Below are 23,010 nucleotides of genomic sequence, written 5' to 3' on the forward strand. Positions count from 1 at the left end.
TTCCCAATCAAGACAAACAATCGGGAAGGGACTAATTCCCAATTAAGACAAACACTTGGGAAGGGACTAATTCCCAATTAAGACAAACACTTGGGAAGGGACTTATTCCCAATCAAGACAAACAATCGGGAAGGGACCAAATCCCCATCTAGATAAACACTCGGGGAAGGGACTAATTCCCAATCAAGACAAACACTCGGGAAAGGACTGATTCCCCCTCTAGAGAACCGCCTGGAAAGGGACCAATTCCCCCTCTAGTACAAACACTCAGGAAGGGACCAATTCCCCCTCTAGTACAAACACTCAGGAAGGGACCAAATCCCATCTAGACAAACACTCAGGAAGGGACTAATTCCCAATCAAGACAAACAACCGGGAAGGGACTAATTCCCAATCAAGACAAACACTCTGGGAAGGGACTAATTCCCAATCAAGACAAACACTTGGGAAGGGACTAATTCCCAATCAAGACAAACACTCGGGAAGGGACTAATTCCCAATCAAGACAAACAACCGGGAAGGGACTAATTCCCAATCAAGACAAACACTCGGGAAGGGACTAATTCCCAATCAAGACAAACAATCGGGAAGGGACTAATTCCCAATCAAGACAAACAATCGGGAAGGGACTAATTCCCAATCAAGACAAACAATCGGGAAGGGACTAATTCCCAATCAAGACAAACAATCGGGAAGGGACTAATTCCCAATCAAGACAAACAATCGGGGATGAACCAATTTCCCCTCAAGACAAACACATGGGAAAGGACTAATTCCTCCTCTAGACAAACACCAAGGAAGGGACCAATGCCCCCTCCAGACAAACTGGTCAAGTATGTTACATATACCCGAGGTAGTTGTACTTTTTGAGTAAACAAAAACAACAACAACTGATTTGTAATTATGTTACTAATTTATTCCGTAGCACATGTGGTTTACATCTGTGACATCATACATGTATTCACTGGTAGTGATAACGACATGGTCGTCAGTGGAACAATGTGGTAACGACATGGTAGTCAGAGGAACAATGTGGTAACGACATGGTCGTCAGAGGACCAATGTGGTAACAACATGGTCGTCAGAGGACCAATGTGGTAACGACATGGTCGTCAGAGGACCAATGTGGTAACAACATGGTCGTCAGTGGAACAATGTGGTAACGACATGGTCGTCAGAGGACCAATGATATAGCGACAAGGCCTTCAGAGGACCAATGTGGTAACGACATGGTCGTCAGTGGAACAATGTGGTAACGACATGGTCGTCAGAGGACCAATGTGGTAACGACATGGTCGTCAGTGGAACAATGTGGCAACGACATGGTCGTCAGTGGAACAATGTGGTAACAACATGGTCGTCAGAGGACCAATGTGGTATTGTCGTCAGAGGACAAAGGTGGCAATAACATGGTCATCAGAGGACAAATGTGGTAACAACATGGTCATCAGAGAACCAATGATATAGCGACAAGGCCTTCAGAGGACCAATGTGATAATGACAAGGCAGTCAGTGGACACATGTGATAAACATTGACCACTTGTAAAATGTTAAATTGCACATTAAAAATAAAATAGATAACATATAAAAGTACAAATACTATAATCACTAAAACTTATCACAGATACACAACCAGTACTTAAACACCGTTAACTGCCCCTAGCAATTCAAATGCTTAATTAGGACATGCTTCATCATCAAATACACCACTCAATCACCAAATACACAATTCAATCACTAAATACACCACTCAATCATCAAATACACATCTCAATCAACAAATACACAACTCAATCATCAAATACACCACTAAATCACCAAATACACAACTCAATCACCAAATAAACCACTCAATCATCAAATACACCTCTCAATCACCAAATACACCTCTCAATCACCAAATATACAACTCAATCACCAAATACACCTCTCAATCACCAAATACACAACTCAATCACCAAATACACCTCTCAATCACCAAATACACAATTCAATCACCAAATACACCTCTCAATCACCAAATACACCTCTCAATCATCAAATACACAACTAAATCATCAAATACACCACTCAATCATTAAATACACCACTTAATCATTAAATACACCACTCAATCATCAAACACATTGCTCAATCACAAAATAATATGTCTAAATTAAAATTACACTGATCAATTACCTAATACACAACTCAATCACCAAATACACCTCTCAATCACCAAATACACAATTCAATCACCAAATACACCTCTCAATCACCAAATACACCTCTCAATCACCAAATACACCTCTCAATCATCAAATACACAATTCAATCACCAAATACACCTCTCAATCACAAAATACACCTCTCAATCACCAAATACACAATTCAATCACCAAATACACCTCTCAATCATCAAATACACCTCTCAATCATCAAATACACCTCTCAATCATCAAATACACCTCTCAATCACCAAATACACCTCTCAATCATCAAATACACCTCTCAATCACCAAATACACAACTCAATCACCAAATACACCTCTCAATCACCAAATACACCTCTCAATCACCAAATACACAATTCAATCACCAAATACACCACTCACCAAATACACAACTCAAATATACCACTCAATCATCAAATACACAACTCAATCACCAAATACACAACTCAATCACCAAATACACCACTCAATCACCAAATACACCACTCAATCACCAAATACACCACTCAATCACCAAATACACCACTCAATCACCAAATACACCACTCAATCATCAAATACACCTCTCAATCATCAAATGCACCACTCAATCATCAAATACACAACTCAATCATCAAATGCATTGCTCAATCACAAAATAATATAACTAAATAAAAATTACACTGATCAATTACCTAATTGACAATCACAAAATCAATTATTATGAAAAAAACAAACAAGCATCAAGTGTGGGGTTCCCAAATTAATGTAGAGAAAATCTTTTCGAAATTGAATAATAAGTTACATAATTATGTTGAAAATGGTAAAATTCAGTCTACTATAGAATCAGTTTATCTGTACTGAAATTGATAAAAGTTTTACAAGTAAGACCATTATCCTATAAACTTCTGATATCCTGATTTCAACTTTAATGAAATTCCAGTATATTTTACATGTTACCATCACCTAAATATATATACTTCCTTCCAGTTAGGATCAAATGAAATAAACTGTCAAAAGTTTATAAGTAAAAAGTATGTACAGAAATATGGAAAACCTAATGTCAGATATTTTATCAATAACACTGGTGCAACCGTATTACATGAGTACAATTTTGACCAAACAGTCCGACACCAACATCATACATATCATATAAATACACAATCATACATGTTTACAACAGAAAATGACCTTGGTATTAAAGTTATAATGTTTCAAATACCAGCAGACCTTTCAGAACACCAGTACATTAAACCCCAAAAGATTTAATTCTACAGTAAAATAATATTATAATAGTGTATGTCACGCTAATTTTTAAAATGTATCTCATATCATATTACGATAAGTGTATCAATCACAACAGCAGTCTAAGTGTTAACTTTCCAAACTTTTATTATTTCGTCGACCGGTTTCGCCTCAAGTAGGCTTCATCAGGACAAATTTTACAAATATCGGTACCCTATTGTACATGAAATGCGGCTCCCATCTAAGTCTAAAAATAGTATATGATTATGACGTAATTATTTATGACGTTTCTCCCATTATGCGGGTGATAACTAACACTTTACAAAGTTACATATTAATATTTTACCTAAGTTTAACTACATTTGTATTTAAGCAAGTCCATTTAAAATCTATAAGCACTATATTCTATTGTATCTTCCTTCACGGTTATTGTTTAAAACACTTAAAACTGTTCAGTGTTCGTCCATACACAGTGTAGATGTAGATTCTGACACATAGTTATAAGCCTTGTAGTCCCTTACTTCCATGTTTTCTGATGGATTTGGTATGGCTCGGATGTAGTGCTGGTTGAATCGCTGAGTGCCAGGTCCGCCTTCAAAAGGTCCATTGCCTGGTCCAGGACTGGGCGAGATTTCTCCGGCAGGCCTCCCCCTATCAGTTGTTTCCCTGGTACTATTCTGAACTTGGCTAGTCTCAGTTGTGATTTTGTAAGATGTTCGAAAGGTCTTTTGTCACCTGGTTTCTTCGCCTCTTCCTTGATTTATCCTGAATGATTTCTGGTTCAATCTTGTAGGTTGGGTGTACATTTCTTTGGTGTCGGTTGTAGTCTGATCTTCTTCCATATAATTTCCTGCAAATCTTACATCTGTACCATGTCTTGTTTGATGTATGCTTGACGTTGACATGCCTTCTTAGGCTCTTCAATGTTCCGTAAGAATTCCCGCATAGGATACACGGTATCTTAGTTGGAGTCCTTGGCTGTTCTACCGAATTTCTTGGTGTGGCCTTTGTTTTAACCATTATGCTTTTATGTTGAAGATACAATAGAATATAGTGCTTATAGATTTTAAATGGACTTGCTAAAATATAAATGTAGTTAAACTTAGGTAAAATATTAATATGTAACTTTGTATAGTGTTAGTTATCACCCGCATAATGGGAGAAACATCATAAATAATTACGTCATAATCATATACTATTTTTAGACTTAGATGGGAGCCGCATTTCATGTACAATAGGGTACCAATATTTGTAAAATTTGTCCTGATGAAGCCTACATAAGGCGAAACCGGTCGACGAAATAATAAAAGTTTGGAAAGTTACCACTTCGACTGCTGTTGTGATCGATACACTTATCGTATTTCTCCTATTGCTCGATCGCCCAGCATACCATTGGGTATCCAGCGGAGAACCCTCTACCCACCCAACCAAACGTACGGTGTTGGCTCTATTACCTGCATCCTTCATATCATATTACGGTTTTTGAAAATTATGTCATCTTAAAATGTATTAAGCAAAAAAAGAAGCACAATGACCAATTACACCTTCTCACATTTACATTAACTCTGACCAGGAAACTAGATTATCCTAGAAACAAATGGTAATTTAACTGGTAAAGATAAATCTAATATCACATTTTCTGTGGAATCATTGCTTTAAAACCAATCTACATCTCGGTTATAAATAGAAGAAAATATAATAGCACAATCAAGGACAAATCTATAAATACAAAATGAAATTTAAGAAGCTTTGGTGTCTATTAAAATCACTAATTTGCATCTTAAAAACACAGAGATCCCTGGTAGCATGTGGATTTTTTCTGACCATGGCACGTAGGAATGCTAACTGTATACCTCACCTGGTACTGGACAGAGGAGAGAGAAACCAGGTCTCTGTTCTGATAGCTTCCTTGATAAGGTATTGTACTGATGTCTGATGTACTTATTATGAAGTCCTCACATTTCCATCAATTCTACGTGCCGTTCAGACAACTTTTCATAAAAAAAGATATTTTTCAACCTTCCAATATAAACCATTGGCTTGGTCAAATTACACAATGTGATATTATGTAGAGCAAGGATATATAAAGAGTATGTTCCCTACCAGCCCCTACTGAAAATAGTAAAAGTGACCTTGACCTTGACCCAAAGGCCGTGAAACTCGCACTTGTCCAAGATATTATGGTCATTGTGTGAAGTTTGATCAACATCCCTCAAGGAATGAAGCCGACAGAGCAATGACAAATTTTAGCATTACGTACAAGAGGGACACAGATCGAGGAAACCTATAATCCCATTTGGTTTTAAGAGTAGGGGACGTCTAAGTGGACGAGTTTTTTAACTCCCTGTACAGCAGTGATGCATTAAACTTTACCATTTCTTTCTACATCAATGATACAGCAAAGGTCTAGAAAGTTACAGTATAAACAGTAGTCGTTATATACAGGGTTATATTGGTGGTCATGTTAGACTGTACAGTTCTTTTAACATGTCGCAATATATATCTGACTCCAAATCATACATGAACATGTCGCAATATATATCTGAATCCAAATCATACATGAACATGTCGCAATATGTATCTGACTCCAAATCATACAATCATTTAGGAATGTTACAATCACACTTCACATTCTTAACATTTACTATAGTATATAGTAATAGCATTGCACCACCTATAACCACAGCATCATCATCAATGATTTACAAAACATCATTATCTTATTCTGAAAATTTCTCTTTTATAAACATTAAATGAAATCAATTTTCAAATAATGTATATTATTGTATTTCAAACTTTCATATCTTTACAAAATATGCTTGAAAAGAAATTTTCCAATTGTGTATAATAAAAAAAATCATCTTGATTATAATCATGTACTAATTTAATATTTTGAGCATTTTAATTTATCAGATACTTTTTTCCGGTATTGCCTATTAAAAGAAATAATACATGAATTTCTGAATCCAAGACAAACATAACAAAATCATGAATCTGACATGTTTCACAAATTTCTGTTCAATAACTATTTGAGAAATACGAGAAAAAATATATAGAAATCTATAATATAGAATGTAGGTTTTGTTTTATAACCGTACAAATCACCATCTTACACAATGGAATGAAAACTTGGTTGAACAAACACATCACTTTTGACAAAACATGATTGCACATTTTTTTGCTAGATTCTCTAGTTTATTGGTGTGTAGTTACAGGGTATCTATGAGTGTTAATGGTACTACCCACAGTTTGTGTACACTAACTACATCACCATCTATTTACACACTGTATCCTACCATATCAATATATAACCTAGGTGTACTGGGGATGGCGTTACCGAGTGTCTATGAGTGTTAATGGTACTACCCACAGTTTGTGTACACTAACTAGGTACTACCTACAGTTTGTGTACACTAACTAAGTACTACCCACAGTTTGTGTACACTAACTAGGTACTACCTACAGTTTGTGTACACTAACTAAGTACTACCCACAGTTTGTGTACACTAACTAAGTACTACCCACAGTTTGTGTACACTAACTAAGTACTACCCACAGTTTGTGTACACTAACTAAGTACTACCCACAGTTTGTGTACACTAACTAAGTACTACCCACAGTTTGTGTACACTAACTACATCACCATCTATTGTGTACACTAACTACATCACAATCTATTTGCATCCTACCATATCAATATATAACCTAGGTGTACTGGGGGCGGAGTTACCGAGTGTCTATGAGTGTTAATGGTACTACCCACAGTTTGTGTACACTAACTACATCACCATCTATTTACACACTGTATCCTACCATATCAATATATAACCTAGGTGTACTGGGGATGGCGTTACCGAGTGTCTATGAGTGTTAATGGTACTACCCACAGTTTGTGTACACTAACTAGGTACTACCTACAGTTTGTGTACACTAACTAAGTACTACCCACAGTTTGTGTACACTAACTAGGTACTACCCACAGTTTGTGTACACTAACTAGGTACTACCCACAGTTTGTGTACACTAACTAAGTACTACCCACAGTTTGTGTACACTAACTAAGTACTACCCACAGTTTGTGTACACTAACTAAGTACTACCCACAGTTTGTGTACACTAACTAAGTACTACCCACAGTTTGTGTACACTAACTAAGTACTACCCACAGTTTGTGTACACTAACTAAGTACTACCCACAGTTTGTGTACACTAACTAAGTACTACCCACAGTTTGTGTACACTAACTACATCACCATCTATTTACACACTGTATCCTACCATATCAATATATAACCTAGGTGTACTGGGGATGGCGTTACCGAGTGTCTATGAGTGTTAATGGTACTACCCACAGTTTGTGTACACTAACTAAGTACTACCCACAGTTTGTGTACACTAACTAGGTACTACCTACAGTTTGTGTACACTAACTACATCACCATCTATTGTGTACACTAACTACATCACAATCTATTTGCATCCTACCATATCAATATATAACCTAGGTGTACTGGGGATGGCGTTACCGAGTGTCTATGAGTGTCAGTGGTACTACCCACAGTTTGTGTACACTAACTACATCACCATCTATTTACACACTGTATCCTACCATATCAATATATAACCTAGGTGTACTGGGGATGGCGTTACCGAGTGTCTATGAGTGTTAATGGTACTACCCACAGTTTGTGTACACTAACTAAGTACTACCCACAGTTTGTGTACACTAACTACATCACCATCTATTTACACACTGTATCCTACCATATCAATATATAACCTAGGTGTACCGGGGGTGGAGTATCCGAGTGTCTATGAGTGTTAATGGTACTACCCACAGTTTGTGTACCCCACCATCAATTTACACCCTACATCTTACCATATCAATATATAACCAAGGCAGATTTCATAAATAATAATTAAATATTTCCTTTATGCATTAAAACCTCATTTCTTAAATTGATTTCAGCTAATACTGAAGCTGACCCCAGTAAGATCCTGATGGATTCAAGTCGAGTTACAGGAATCCCTGGGCTGAAGTCTGTAGCTGCCTTAAGTTACTAAAGATCTCGGTCTGGATTTACTACAGAGGCTGTGTAGATTGTTTCTCTTCAGATTCCATACTCTCCAAGCATTACAAATATCATCAATACAATCAGTAAAGCACCAAATACAATCAGTAGTACGCTGTAGGAATCTGACAAGAAAAACAAAATTAGGTAGAAATTAACAGTTGTCCATACCATATACACAGCTAACTCTATAGATCTTAAGTGATATGTACATATACACATGTATAGCATTGTTTACAAACTGATAGTTTTCATCTTTAATCAGAGAGAAACATATCACATAACCAGTGACAGTCTAAGAAATTCTCACTTTAAAAAACACCAGTGGTACATGTTAATGTTTTCTATTTTTAACAAATGGACAGAACACTCATTTTGATAATATTTACAAAGTCAATGGAAAGGAATGTTTAAAGTTTTTCTGATAGTTTGTAGGACCCTGTTTGCATACTTACTCCGAGCGGCTACTTGATGCATGCGGATAGTGTTATCAGCTGAGATACTTAATAAGGTAAAGTCCTGGTTTCCTGTCACTTCCCGCGCTCCCTCAGAACTCGGCATGAACTCGATTCCAGTCACAAATATACTGTGGGCCTCTTTCTTATAATACAATTTCTGAAAGACACATATAAATATACTAATGACAGCAAGAAAAGTTCAACTTTAACATGGAGTTGACAGTTACATAGAATAATGCCTTTACCAGAAGATGGTTGATCCAAGGGACATCACTCAACATCATTTTGATATTGAGGTTACACGACACCTGTTTCATATAAACATAATATGACCTATAAAATAACACCTCTATCAAGGCTTACTGAACAGTTATTGACATTTTAGTCACTATCCTAACAAATGTGTATATATTGTGAAAAGTAAACCTTATTATATGTACCTGAGTGAACATCCTGATATAAAATCATTATGATATTTAGTGATTTATGTATAATAGTGAATTTTGTGGCTGTTTTCTTTCGAAATAATCACACATAAACTAGACTGATGTAAACTAGAAATGTAGGGAAGAAACTAGACATTGATAAGTCATCATTATGTATCTGAAATAATGCATACCTGAAGACTAAAGGATATATACACAGCCACACTGCCTGATATCGTTCCAACTGCTATATACACGCCATCATCACTGAAAAACATGACATAATATATACACAGCCACACTGCCTGATATCGTTCCAACTGCTATATACACGCCATCATCACTGAAAAACATGACATAATATATACACAGCCACACTGCCTGATATCGTTCCAACTGCTATATACACGCCATCATCACTGAAAAACATGACATAATATATACACAGCCACACTGCCTGATATCGTTCCAACTGCTATATACACGCCATCATCACTGTAAAACATGACATGATATAGTCATCCTTATACATATATACACAGTCACACTGCCTGATATCGTTCCAACTGCTATATACACGCCATCATTACTGTAAAACATGACATAATATATACCGTCACACTGCCTGATATCGTTCCAACTGCTATATACATGCCATCATCACTGTAAAACATGACATAATATATACACAGCCACACTGCCTGATATCGTTCCAACTGCTATATTCACGCCATCATCACTGTAAAACATGACATGATATAGTTATCCTTGATATTTAGTTCTTTCAGCAATAACAAGAACCAAGTTTCTTTTTTTTTATTGATCAATTTTCCTGTTATGAGATTATATATATGATTTTCCTTGAGTTTTCATTTCATAAAACAAGAACATAGGTATGACTGAGGCAGTCTGCCACAAAGTACAGTAAATGAGACTACATGTAGTTGGAACCTGAAAAGTATAGATTTACCTCACTGCCAGACTTGAAAGAACTTCTGTACCAGCATTAATCATCCGTTTTGGGGCGAACTTCTCGCTATTCCACATAGTTATAAAACAAGGTAGAGGTTTCTGAGCAGATCGTTTATTTGGTATACTGATGGTGTAGAGGTTAAATTTGTCCTTATTTCCTTCAATCAGACCATATCTGAGGGGAAAAAAACAGAGATTATCATGATGGCAAGAAAATGAAAGATGAATTCTTTCCTTTGTTTAAATGTTTATCTAAATGAGCAAGGTACCCATGTCAGAAATGATGTTTAAGGTGATATTTTCCAACTATGTTATTGATCAATTGATGACTTCAATAGAGTACATATTAAATACAAGTATTATCAACTTAAACATCATTTCTGGGTACCTTGTTCATTTAGATAAACATCTAAACAAAGGAAGGACATCATAATGTTGGTATTAAGTAGAAGTATACTCCTGAATGGACAGACATGCATGAACTGAAAGCCTTTACTTTTTAAAACTTGGAAAATGTGGTTAAATCAGACCTCCTTTAGTTCATCTGGCTCAACGTTTCTCCATTCAGGAGTATACTGCTACTTAGTTAGTTACTGGTGTACTGTCTACATGACTCTGCCTATTGCTAAGTTTATGTATCTTAGCCAGTTACTGGTGTACTGTCTACACGACTCCGCCTATTGCTAGGTTTATGTATCTTAGCCAGTTACTGGTGTACTGTCTACATGACTCCGCCTATTGCTAGGTTTATGTACCTTAGCCAGTTACTGGTGTACTGTCTACACGACTCCCCCAGCCTATTGCTAGGTTTATGTATCTTAGCCAGTTACTGGTGTACTGTCTACATGACTCCGCTTATTGCTAGGTTTATGTATCTTAGCCAGTTACTGGTGTAGTGTCTACACGACTCCCCCAGCCTATTGCTAGGTTTATGTATCTTAGCCAGTTACTGGTGTACTGTCTACATGACTCCGCTTATTGCTAGGTTTATGTATCTTAGCCAGTTACTGGTGTACTGTCTACATGACTCCGCTTATTGCTAGGTTTATGTATCTTAGCCAGTTACTGGTGTACTGTCTACATGACTCCCCCTATTGCTAGGTTTATGTACCTTAGCCAGTTACTGGTGTACTGTCTACATGACACCGCCTATTGCTAGGTTTATGTACCTTAGCCAGTTACTGGTGCACTGTCTACACGACTCCCCCAGCCTATTACTAGGTTTATGTATCTTAGCCAGTTACTGGTGTACTGTCTACACGACTCCCCCAGCCTATTACTAGGTTTATGTACCTTAGCCAGTTACTGGTGCACTGTCTACACGACTCCCCCAGCCTATTGCTAGGTTTATGTACCTTAGCCAGTTACTGGTGTACTGTCTACATGACTCCATCGGCCTATTGCTAGGTTTATGTATCTTAGCCAGTTACTGGTGTACTGTCTACATGACTCCCCCACCCTATTGCTAGGTTTATGTATCTTAGCCAGTTACTGGTGTACTGTCTACACGACTCCGCCTATTGCTAGGTTTATGTATCTTAGCCAGTAACTGGTGTACTGTCTACACGACTCCCCCACCCTATTGCTAGGTTTATGTATCTTAGCCAGTTACTGGTGTACTGCCTACATGACTCGCCTATTGCTAGGTTTATGTATCTTAGCCAGTTACTGGTGTACTGTCTACATGACTCCCCCAGCCTATTGCTAGGTTTATGTGTCTTAGCCAGTTACTGGTGTACTGTCTACATGATTCTGCCTATAGCTAGGTTTATGTATCTTAGCCAGTTACTGGTGTACTGTCTACATGACTCCCCGATCCTATTGCTAGGTTTATGTATCTTAGCCAGTTACTGATGTACTGTCTACATGACTCCGCCTATTGCTAGGTTTATGTATCTTAGCCAGTTACTGGTGCACTGTCTACACGACTCCCCCACCCTATTGCTAGGTTTATGTATCTTAGCCAGTTACTGGTGTACTGTCTACATGACTCTGCCTTTTACTAGGTTGATGTACCTTAGCCAGTTACTGGTGTACTGCCTACACAACTCTGCCTATTACTAGGTTTATGTATCTTAGCCAGTTACTGGTGTACTGTCTACATGACTCCCCCAGCCTATTACTAGGTTGATGTACCTTAGCCAGTTACTGGTGTACTGCCTACACGACTCCCCGACCCTATTGCTAGGTTTATGTATCTTAGCCAGTTACTGGTGTACTGTCTACATGACTCCCCCACCCTATTGCTAGGTTCATGTATCTTAGCCAGTTACTGGTGTACTGCCTACATGACTCGCCTATTGCTAGGTTTATGTATCTTAGCCAGTTACTGGTGTACTGTCTACATGTCTCCGCCTATTGCTAGGTTTATGTGTCTTAGCCAGTTACTAATGTACTGCCTACATGTCTCCGCCTATTGCTAGGTTTATGTATCTTAGCCAGTTACTGGTGTACTGCCTACATGACTCCCCCAGCCTATTGCTAAGTTTATGTATCTTAGCCAGTTACTGGTGTACTGTCTACATGACTCCGCCTATTACTAGGTTTATGTACCTTAGCCAGTTACTGGTGTACTGTCTACATGACTCCCATACCCTATTGCTAGGTTTATGTATCTTAGCCAGTTACTGGTGTACTGTCTACACGACTCCCTCAGCCTATTGCTAGGTTTATGCATCTTAGCCAGTTACTGGTGTACTGTCTACATGACTCCCTCGGCCTATTGCTAGGTTTATGTATCTTAGCCAGTTACTGGTGTACTGTCTACATGACTCCCCGATCCTATTGCTAGGTTTATGTATCTTAGCCAGTTACTGATGTACTGTCTACATGACTCCGCCTATTGCTAGGTTTATGTATCTTAGCCAGTTACTGGTGCACTGTCTACACGACTCCCCCACCCTATTGCTAGGTTTATGTATCTTAGCCAGTTACTGGTGTACTGTCTACATGACTCTGCCTATTACTAGGTTTATGTATCTTAGCCAGTTACTGGTGTACTGTCTACATGACTCCCCCAGCCTATTACTAGGTTGATGTACCTTAGCCAGTTACTGGTGTACTGCCTACACGACTCCCCGACCCTATTACTAGGTTTATGTACCTTAGCCAGTTACTGGTGTACTGTCTACACGACTCCCCCAGCCTATTGCTAGGTTCATGTATCTTAGCCAGTTACTGGTGTACTGTCTACACGACTCCCCCAGCCTATTGCTAGGTTCATGTATCTTAGCCAGTTACTGGTGTACTGCCTACACGACTCCCCGACCCTATTGCTAGGTTTATGTATCTTAGCCAGTTACTGGTGTACTGTCTACATGACTCCCCTATTGCTAGGTTTATGTATCTTAGCCAGTTACTGGTGTACTGCCTACATGACTCCCCCAGCCTATTGCTAGGTTTATGTATCTTAGCCAGTTACTGGTGTACTGTCTACATGACTCCGCCTATTACTAGGTTTATGTATCTTAGCCAGTTACTGGTGTACTGTCTACATGACTCCCTCGGCCTATTGCTAGGTTTATGTATCTTAGCCAGTTACTGGTGTACTGTCTACACGACTCCCCCACCCTATTACTAGGTTTATGTATCTTAGCCAGTTACTGGTGTACTGTCTACATGACTCCGCCTATTACTAGGTTTATGTATCTTAGCCAGTTACTGGTGTACTGTCTACATGACTCCCCTATTGCTAGGTTTATGTATCTTAGCCAGTTACTGGTGTACTGTCTACATGACTCCCTCGGCCTATTGCTAGGTTTATGTATCTTAGCCAGTTACTGGTGTACTGTCTACACGACTCCCCCACCCTATTACTAGGTTTATGTATCTTAGCCAGTTACTGGTGTACTGTCTACACGACTCCCCCACCCTATTACTAGGTTTATGTATCTTAGTCAGTTACTGGTGTACTGTCTACATGACTCCCTCGGCCTATTGCTAGGTTTATGCATCTTAGCCAGTTACTGGTGTACTGTCTACATGACTCCCTCGGCCTATTGCTAGGTTTATGTATCTTAGCCAGTTACTGGTGTACTGTCTACATGACTCCCCGATCCTATTGCTAGGTTTATGTATCTTAGCCAGTTACTGATGTACTGTCTACATGACTCCGCCTATTGCTAGGTTTATGTATCTTAGCCAGTTACTGGTGCACTGTCTACACGACTCCCCCACCCTATTGCTAGGTTGATGTATCTTAGCCAGTTACTGGTGTACTGTCTACATGACTCTGCCTATTACTAGGTTTATGTACCTTAGCCAGTTACTGGTGTACTGTCTACATGACTCCCCCAGCCTATTGCTAGGTTTATGTATCTTAGCCAGTTACTGGTGTACTGCCTACACAACTCTGCCTATTACTAGGTTTATGTATCTTAGCCAGTTACTGGTGTACTGTCTACATGACTCCCCCAGCCTATTACTAGGTTGATGTACCTTAGCCAGTTACTGGTGTACTGCCTACACGACTCCCCGACCCTATTACTAGGTTTATGTACCTTAGCCAGTTACTGGTGTACTGTCTACACGACTCCCCCAGCCTATTGCTAGGTTTATGTATCTTAGCCAGTTACTGGTGTACTGTCTACACGACTCCCCCAGCCTATTGCTAGGTTTATGTATCTTAGCCAGTTACTGGTGTACTGCCTACACGACTCCCCGACCCTATTGCTAGGTTTATGTATCTTAGCCAGTTACTGGTGTACTGTCTACATGACTCCCCTATTGCTAGGTTTATGTATCTTAGCCAGTTACTGGCGTACTGCCTACATGACTCCCCCAGCCTATTGCTAGGTTTATGTATCTTAGCCAGTTACTGGTGTACTGCCTACATGACTCGCCTATTACTAGGTTTATGTATCTTAGCCAGTTACTGGTGTACTGTCTACATGACTCCCCTATTGCTAGGTTTATGTATCTTAGCCAGTTACTGGTGTACTGTCTACATGACTCCCTCGGCCTATTGCTAGGTTTATGTATCTTAGCCAGTTACTGGTGTACTGTCTACACGACTCCCCCACCCTATTACTAGGTTTATGTATCTTAGCCAGTTACTGGTGTACTGTCTACATGACTCCCCCAGCCTATTACTAGGTTTATGTACCTTAGCCAGTTACTGGTGTACTGTCTACATGACTCCCCCAGCCTATTACTAGGTTTATGTATCTTAGCCAGTTACTGGTGTACTGTCTACACGACTCCCCCACCCTATTACTAGGTTTATGTATCTTAGCCAGTTACTGGTGTACTGCCTACACGACTCCCCCAGCCTATTACTAGGTTTATGTATCTTAGCCAGTTACTGGTGTACTGTCTACATGACTCCGCCTATTACTAGGTTTATGTATCTTAGCCAGTTACTGGTGTACTGTCTACATGACTCCCCTATTACTAGGTTTATGTATCTTAGCCAGTTACTGGTGTACTGTCTACATGACTCCCCTATTGCTAGGTTTATGTATCTTAGCCAGTTACTGGTGTACTGTCTACATGACTCCCTCGGCCTATTGCTAGGTTTATGTATCTTAGCCAGTTACTGGTGTACTGTCTACACGACTCCCCCACCCTATTACTAGGTTTATGTATCTTAGCCAGTTACTGGTGTACTGTCTACACAACTCCCCCAGCCTATTACTAGGTTGATGTACCTTAGCCAGTTACTGGTGTACTGTCTACATGACTCCCCTATTACTAAGTTTATGTATCTTAGCCAGTTACTGGTGTACTGTCTACATGACCCCCAGCCTATTACTAGGTTTATGTATATGTTGTTACCTCATCCGTTGTTATAATAATCCCAGGAGGTAAACAGATAAAACATCAACCCAAAATAGCTTTAGGTTGGTGGGCTTATTGCAGGACTAGGAAATAGGATTCATTAACATTTTTACCGAACTGCAATAAACACAAGTGGGCATCTCATCAATTAACCATGAGCTTATTTTTAGATCCAGTAATATACTTTACACTGTTTATCTACCTGTAGAGTGATACTTACCTACAACACCTATATCTGTGCTCGTCTGATTGTAGGGGCCACTTGAGATTGGTGATTTTACTACCATCTTTAGAGTTCCATACACAGGCACAGTGGTCTCGAGACACAGTCACAATCTGTCAATGTAGGAAGTACTTGGTATTAACTACCAAATTAAAACATGCTAATGAAATCAATCATTATAAAACTCATTGTCTCCCATGCAGATATCATTTTTATAAAATCATTTTTAGAGAAAAACTTTTCTGGACAATATTGTCAAACATTTAACTTTAATGAAAACTGTGAAATTTGTTTGGGGAAATGATCTGATTGTGAGAGTAAATTAAAAACAATAATTTGGAATTAACTTAAGTTGAATATGCTAAGGACAGGCTCCCCAAATTTATTATTTGTCCTTGGAGTTCCTGGATAGCTGAACGCCAAGTTTGATATCAACATCATGTGTGTTAACATCATCTGATCAATACCTCCGGGAAAACAGTAAATTTGAGTCATAAGCTCAATTTTATTTTCAAATTATTGACCTGTATTTAGTTTAGATTGATCATTATTGGATTATTACAGTACAAAGGACACTCCATCTTACCTTATCTCCTGATGGACTGATATCAATATCATCTATATCGTTTTTATGGCCATGAACTTCGTACATTTTTTCTAATCCTGGAAACTGAAGAAAAAAATACTGATGGGCAAAAACTATAAGTAGCAAGTATTTTCCATTAGAATTTACCTATGATAATGTCTTGTAAATCATAGCAATTCCTTGTATATTTACAACATCTGTATGTATTACAGTAATATAATGTCTCAAATCTAAACCAACTGTAAAAATTTCAGCAAAAAATCACTGAAAAACATAAAATTACGGTATTTGAAATCATTTCCACTGCGTCCTGATAAAAGCCTTCAGCATAAATTGTTATTGAAGGGTTTGAACAAACAACTGTTTACATCATATCTATACCAAACTAGAATTGTAATACCCTTAGTCCCAGTGAATATTTACCTTCCACACTCTGAGATAGCCATCAGTACCCCCTGTAGCTATGAAGCTCCGACTTGGGCTGATCTGGGCAACCTTCTGAAAACTGCTGTCTTTATTGAAATCTGTTTTGGTACTTTTTATTTCATCAATATCAAACATGATCTGCTTGCCAGTGCTGTTTTGAGTGCTTTCTGAACTAGAATCACCTTTCCTTTTTCGTAAATTTCCATCATCTGTGAAATATGTGAAAAACATTTTGGTTCCAGATAATATCTAATAAGTTTGATTCCATTTAAGTAATTATATGCTTGTTTATCTTAGTTTCAATCAATGATATATGAAAATGTTTTTCATGTTACCCTATATAGCTACCGACCCTAACTCCTGTGTCTGAGTTTGCTATACAAAATTTCATAGAAACATTGTGAAGTTCTATAGTCATTTATATTATCCCAGTAATAACTACAGCTATCCCATATGGAGACACTACCCGTGAGTTATAAGTAGTACTTATATACATAAAGTATACCTGCTGTCTTTTTTTTGGGAGATATCACTTTGTATTTCAGGGAGTAAACATGACATTCATCATCCAGTCCTGCTGCAAAGTGATGGTGTCTCCCATCATAGACGTTAGTGCCATTCATGATAGCTTGTGATCCGGTATCATGACGACAAATACTGACAGCTTGAAGTTTGCCATCTTGCAGCTTCACCTCATATACTTCCTAAAAAAATACAAAATTGAAGTCACACAAATAGTTTGTTACAGAACACTTCCATTTACAAATGATATAAATTAGTTTGGTGATAAGGCTCAGTGTTCAGATATAATTGTGACCAATGCTCACATGATCATCTTTTCCCATACCCGGTACTTATATATAATTATATTAAAGGAGAGCTACAATGCAATGATCAGATCTTGAATTGAACCCAGGACCTCCAGCTTCTAACCGATTGATCATGAAGTAATATGGATAACCAGGAAGAGAACAGTCACATTCCTCCTCCGTAATAAGGATAACCAGGAAGAGAACAGTCACATTCCTCCTCCGTAATAAGGATAACCAGGAAGAGAACAGTCACATTCCTCCTCCGTAATACAGATAACCAGGAAGAGAACAGTCACATTCCTCCTCCGTAATAAGGATAACCAGGAAGAGAACAGTCACATTCCTCCTCCGTAATAAGGATAACCAGGAAGAGAACAGTCACATTCCTCCTCCGTAATATGGATAACCAGGAAGAGAACAGTCACATTCCTCCTCCGTAATAAGGATAACCAGGAAGAGAACAGTCACATTCCTCCTCCGTAATACGGATAACCAGGAAGAGAACAGTCACATTCCTCCTCCGTAATATGGATAACCAGGAAGAGAACAGTCACATTCCTCCTCCGTAATAAGGATAACCAGGAAGAGAACAGTCACATTCCTCCTCCGTAATACGGATAACCAGGAAGAGAACAGTCACATTCCTCCTCCCTTCAAGAGACCATGTACCATCTTCTTTATGTTCTAGCTATCATTTGAGCTAGGCCGAAGATTGAATTTACTTATAAGACAACAATAATCACCTTCATCTAGTTCTAGTAGTTGAAGAACTAGAAGGACACACCCCTTATATTAACAGCCCCTGTTCTAATAAGTACCCCAAGCTAGGGACAGTCCTCGGGCCATTAATCTTTCTTGTGTTTATAAATGACTTCCTGAAGAAATTCAAAACCACATTGTTGGCTGACCAATGCCTGTTATATTATTTCGTAAACAAATAAGAGGCCGACTCGCAGAGTCTCCAGGATGATCTGTCCTCATCACTTGAAGGTTGGAAAAGAAAGCAGCAAATAATGTTCCACCCTGAGAAAAGTTTCGTCATAAAAGTCTGAAGAAAGTGTAATACCATCAATGCAGAATACATCCTCCATAACCACCAATTTGAAATTGTTGAATCCAGCGAGTACCTGGAAGTGATTATCAGTAAGGATCAGCAATTCAACTCGATTACTGCTTGGGCAAAGCAGATTCCTAATACGTAACATGAGAGGATGTAAAACCTCAACTCAAATAAGATCCTATGAGACACTTGTATGACCCACATTAAATTATGGGGCAGCAGTATGTGACCCACACACCACCAGGGAGATGAATAGGTTATATTATAATTAGAGAAGATCCAAAGAATAGCAGCCCAAGTAACCGAGCCCAATTTTATTTTATCTGTACTAAATCTAAGCAATACCAAACGGCGGCAGGGTGCACCACTGTATGAAAATGTGGAATTCTCCGACACCGTTTGGTATTGCTTAGATTTAGAACAGATAAAATAAAATTAGGCGTGACATAACACCTTCTTTTCATATATTGATAAATGATGAGATATCTATTTTCCCTGAAACACACATGATTTAGTCCCATATCAGTGTTCTATTTCATCTGCATAGACCCTCGCTTTACATCAATGGTCAGCAAGCTGATAATGGAACCCTTGGCCATCAAAAGGGCGAAAATTACACAAATGGCCAGACTATATAAGATGCAAGACAATATAGTTGTGTTATACCAGGTCAGAAGAACTATATACTGTACAGCCAAACGTGTATATAAAGACAGCCCAAGGGGAGACAGAAAAATAGTCACTATAGTATAGACAGGTTGCCTTTATAGACAGGTCAAGATTTTCACACCAAACGTGAAATTGCAGTAAATAACTTGTCATTGAACAGGGCATTCAGTATAGGCCAGTCAATTTTTAAATTTTCTGAAGTCAAATCAATGCATTCACTTTATATACTATTTCATAATTCTTAAGGGGTAAATATTTATCAAAGACTTTTCCATTCCATTAAAATCTAAGAATCAAACATAATTTTGCGGAGTCCAAGACAAAACATATCTCAAAATGGTCTAATGGATACAAACAATTTTTTTTATATAAAGTTCTGAAATATTTAAAAAATGTATTTATCAAATCATCTCCCTTTCTTTCTTAAATAAAATCACACAATAATTTATTATGCTTGTATTACTACTAGTTCTGTTGTGACATAAACAAACTTCTTAATACTAAAAATTGTTTTTTCTGATCCAAATTGAATTCCAGATTTTTTTTTATTACACTATTGTCAAACTAAAGACAGGGGCAATATATATATACAGTCAAACCTGCCTTAGCGACCACCTGAATTAAACGACTTGCTTTCATATGCGACCGTATTTTTTCCTCCCAACGTTATTTACTATACTAGTGACCTGGATTAAGCGACTACCTGTCAGACGCGACTAACGACCATCATTTCCGTGTCCCAAATGCTGAAAAGCGACTTTTTTCAGCGACTTTCCGAGTTTTAAAACGGAAGCAGAAGTCCTAATCAAGAAGAAACAGGACGAACTTGTCTGCTTTTAAAGATTAAAAAATACTTCAGAAATGCATGAAATGTCTTATTCTGTCTCAAAAAATGTATTGAATTTATTATCTTTGCCCTGATAACACCCAAAAACGAACGAAACTGTACTTTACTTCTAAAGAATGAAAAAAGGAGATGGGATATGGCGAAAAAACGTCCTCGCCATTCAGACGATTTTCACGAAATTTTGATAGATATAAATAAAAACATTTGCTTGGGAAGTATGAAAAAGAGTGAATAAACAGTCAACTTACTGTTTAACTGAAATTTATGTTCTTTTTGAGACATTAGGAATTTAGGACAGATATTTGCCAGTTAAAAACGTCTCCATCGTTATGAAGGAAATGCAGTTACGTGACTAATAATCCGGACGGAAGTCCGGGCCAGGAATTCAGGAATGCAAAAATTTTTTTTTTTTTTTTTTTTATGTAAATGTATCCAGTACTGGAAATAATCAAATTAGCCATTCAAATTCTTTGATTATTTTTTGTATTTAAAAGAAAAAAAAAAATTATTGTAACATGCTAAAAGAATTTATATATATATATACATGTATTAATGAAAATAAAAGAAACTGAATTAAATTAAAAAAAATAAATATTGTACTACATATGTAGAAATGGGGATATTTTTATATATTGTCCATTATTATAAGCATTTTATTTCATTAAGTGAATGGTGATTTTTCTTTCTTTTCTTTTTTTTTTCTTTTTTTCTTTCGTTTTCCTCAAGAGGTCTCTTACAGATTTGATTATATTCACAATCTTAATTGATGACTGAGGTAATTCCTTTTCATATACATGTATGTACTTATACTTGTAGCTGATAAATATTACATATGTGGCAGAATAATTATGAACTTTCCTTTTTGGGTCATTTTCTTTGAACCTGGATTAAGAGACCACCTGTCATATGTGACCTTTTTTACTGACTCCCTTGGAAGGTCACATATGACAGGTTCGACTGTATATTACAAACACTTGTACAGACAGCTACGATTAAGAAACATATTTTTGGCTTTCATGTGAGTAAATCTTATTGACAGATGTCCACGGTTTGTTCTTGAAGTGAAATTTCAAGTGATGCATCCTATTTGTAATCATAAAAATTAGTGATCATGTCAAATGAAGCCACCTAGCTATATATATAGGCACAGATGTAATGTAATACACTGACAAGCATGGTGTCTGACTCCTCTGCCACCAAGCCCCAGGCAAGGGAACCTATAGTAGTTATAACAGGTGGTGGGGTATTTTGTTGATATAATCAGGCCAGGGTCAAAGTGTCTGAATTTTACAAGGGATAACTGCTGAGAGCAGAAGATGGCTGACAGAAATTGGTCGCTATAGAAAAACAAACGAGCGACCGCCGTTCCAAAATCACCTGTCATTAGTCACATTCGACAGGTGGTTGCTTCACAGAGGGTCGTTGTATAGTAAAATCTCACAGGGAATCTGAAAATTGGTCGTTAAAGACGGGTGATCATCAGAGTAGGTTTGACTGTATATTGTATCAAGATATTCTTGCTAGGACCAAGCCCAAGGGGACGGCACACTTTATGAGTGCCTCCATCACAGAAAGATGTGCACAGTACATCCTTCTTCCCGAAAACCTTCCGGGAGTGGAACAAGATCCCATCATTTTAATGGTCCCCTGAGGCTGAGGGTTTTTTGCCTGCATGCATTTATTGCATTACCAGCCTCATGCGAAGAAGAAAGATTAAGGTAAGTTGACATTTAGCTGATGTAATGGATGAAATTATGAATTATGCGTACAAACCAGTTCGTCAGTTTTTAAATGTAATAATATCTCAAACATAACGTTATGTTAATACAGGCCTTGGCAGTCTTTGTCAGTGCTCGTCTTTAAACAATATCAAATCACCCGGTCCGTTTTTATTTCATAAACGAACAAACACCGTCGACACCGGTCCAACCGTTTGTTGACAGCTGTACTTTTGTAAAGTATGTAACTGACCGATTTATAGAAAATATGACCAATTTAACGCCGAGAATACTAAACTTACAATTGCGTTAGCAATTCCAGTCTTTGCAGCGCCGCCACCACCAGCTACAAGAAAATGTCTTTCGTCTAAGGATTTAACAACGTAAAGGGGAAATTCCGATCTTGCCAACAAACCACCTTTGTCGGCCATCTTGCCACGATTTGCCCCGGTTTGGTATTAAAAATTGATATTTAAATATTACTTTTGGGGAATATTATATACAAATTTATTTTTATTTATAGAAAT

General features: G+C 37.9%; 1 protein-coding gene and 1 long non-coding RNA gene across 4 annotated transcripts; both read right to left on the bottom strand.

The window, feature by feature from the left end:
* Positions 1–894: 894 nt before the first annotated feature.
* On the bottom strand, positions 895–6,003 carry LOC117325629. Its single transcript, XR_004532353.1, has 2 exons — positions 2,368–6,003; positions 895–2,287 (listed from the first exon to the last, which is right to left on the bottom strand). It is a non-coding gene; the product is annotated as an uncharacterized LOC117325629 (long non-coding RNA).
* Positions 6,004–7,186: 1,183 nt separating this feature from the next.
* LOC117325628 (prolactin regulatory element-binding protein-like) lies at positions 7,187–22,914 on the bottom strand. 3 transcript variants are annotated; one of them, XM_033882004.1, is made up of 9 exons: positions 22,786–22,914; positions 17,883–18,081; positions 17,375–17,586; positions 16,952–17,035; positions 16,363–16,478; positions 10,363–10,539; positions 9,587–9,659; positions 8,965–9,124; positions 7,187–8,634 (listed from the first exon to the last, which is right to left on the bottom strand). In XM_033882004.1, exons 1-9 carry the CDS (start codon positions 22,912–22,914, stop codon positions 8,549–8,551), a joined length of 1,236 nt encoding a protein of 411 aa, XP_033737895.1. In that variant the 3' UTR covers positions 7,187–8,548. The 3 variants fall into 3 exon arrangements, with proteins under 3 accessions (XP_033737895.1, XP_033737897.1, XP_033737896.1); XM_033882006.1 differs by lacking the exons at positions 7,187–8,634; positions 8,965–9,124; positions 9,587–9,659 and adding an exon at positions 9,666–9,887; XM_033882005.1 differs by lacking the exons at positions 7,187–8,634; positions 8,965–9,124; positions 9,587–9,659 and adding an exon at positions 9,932–10,131.
* Between the last annotated feature and the right edge of the window lie 96 nt (positions 22,915–23,010).

The sequence above is a fragment of the Pecten maximus genome, chromosome 4, assembly GCF_902652985.1.
Source record: "Pecten maximus chromosome 4, xPecMax1.1, whole genome shotgun sequence".
In the NCBI taxonomy this organism is placed as follows: Eukaryota; Metazoa; Mollusca; class Bivalvia; order Pectinida; family Pectinidae; genus Pecten; species Pecten maximus.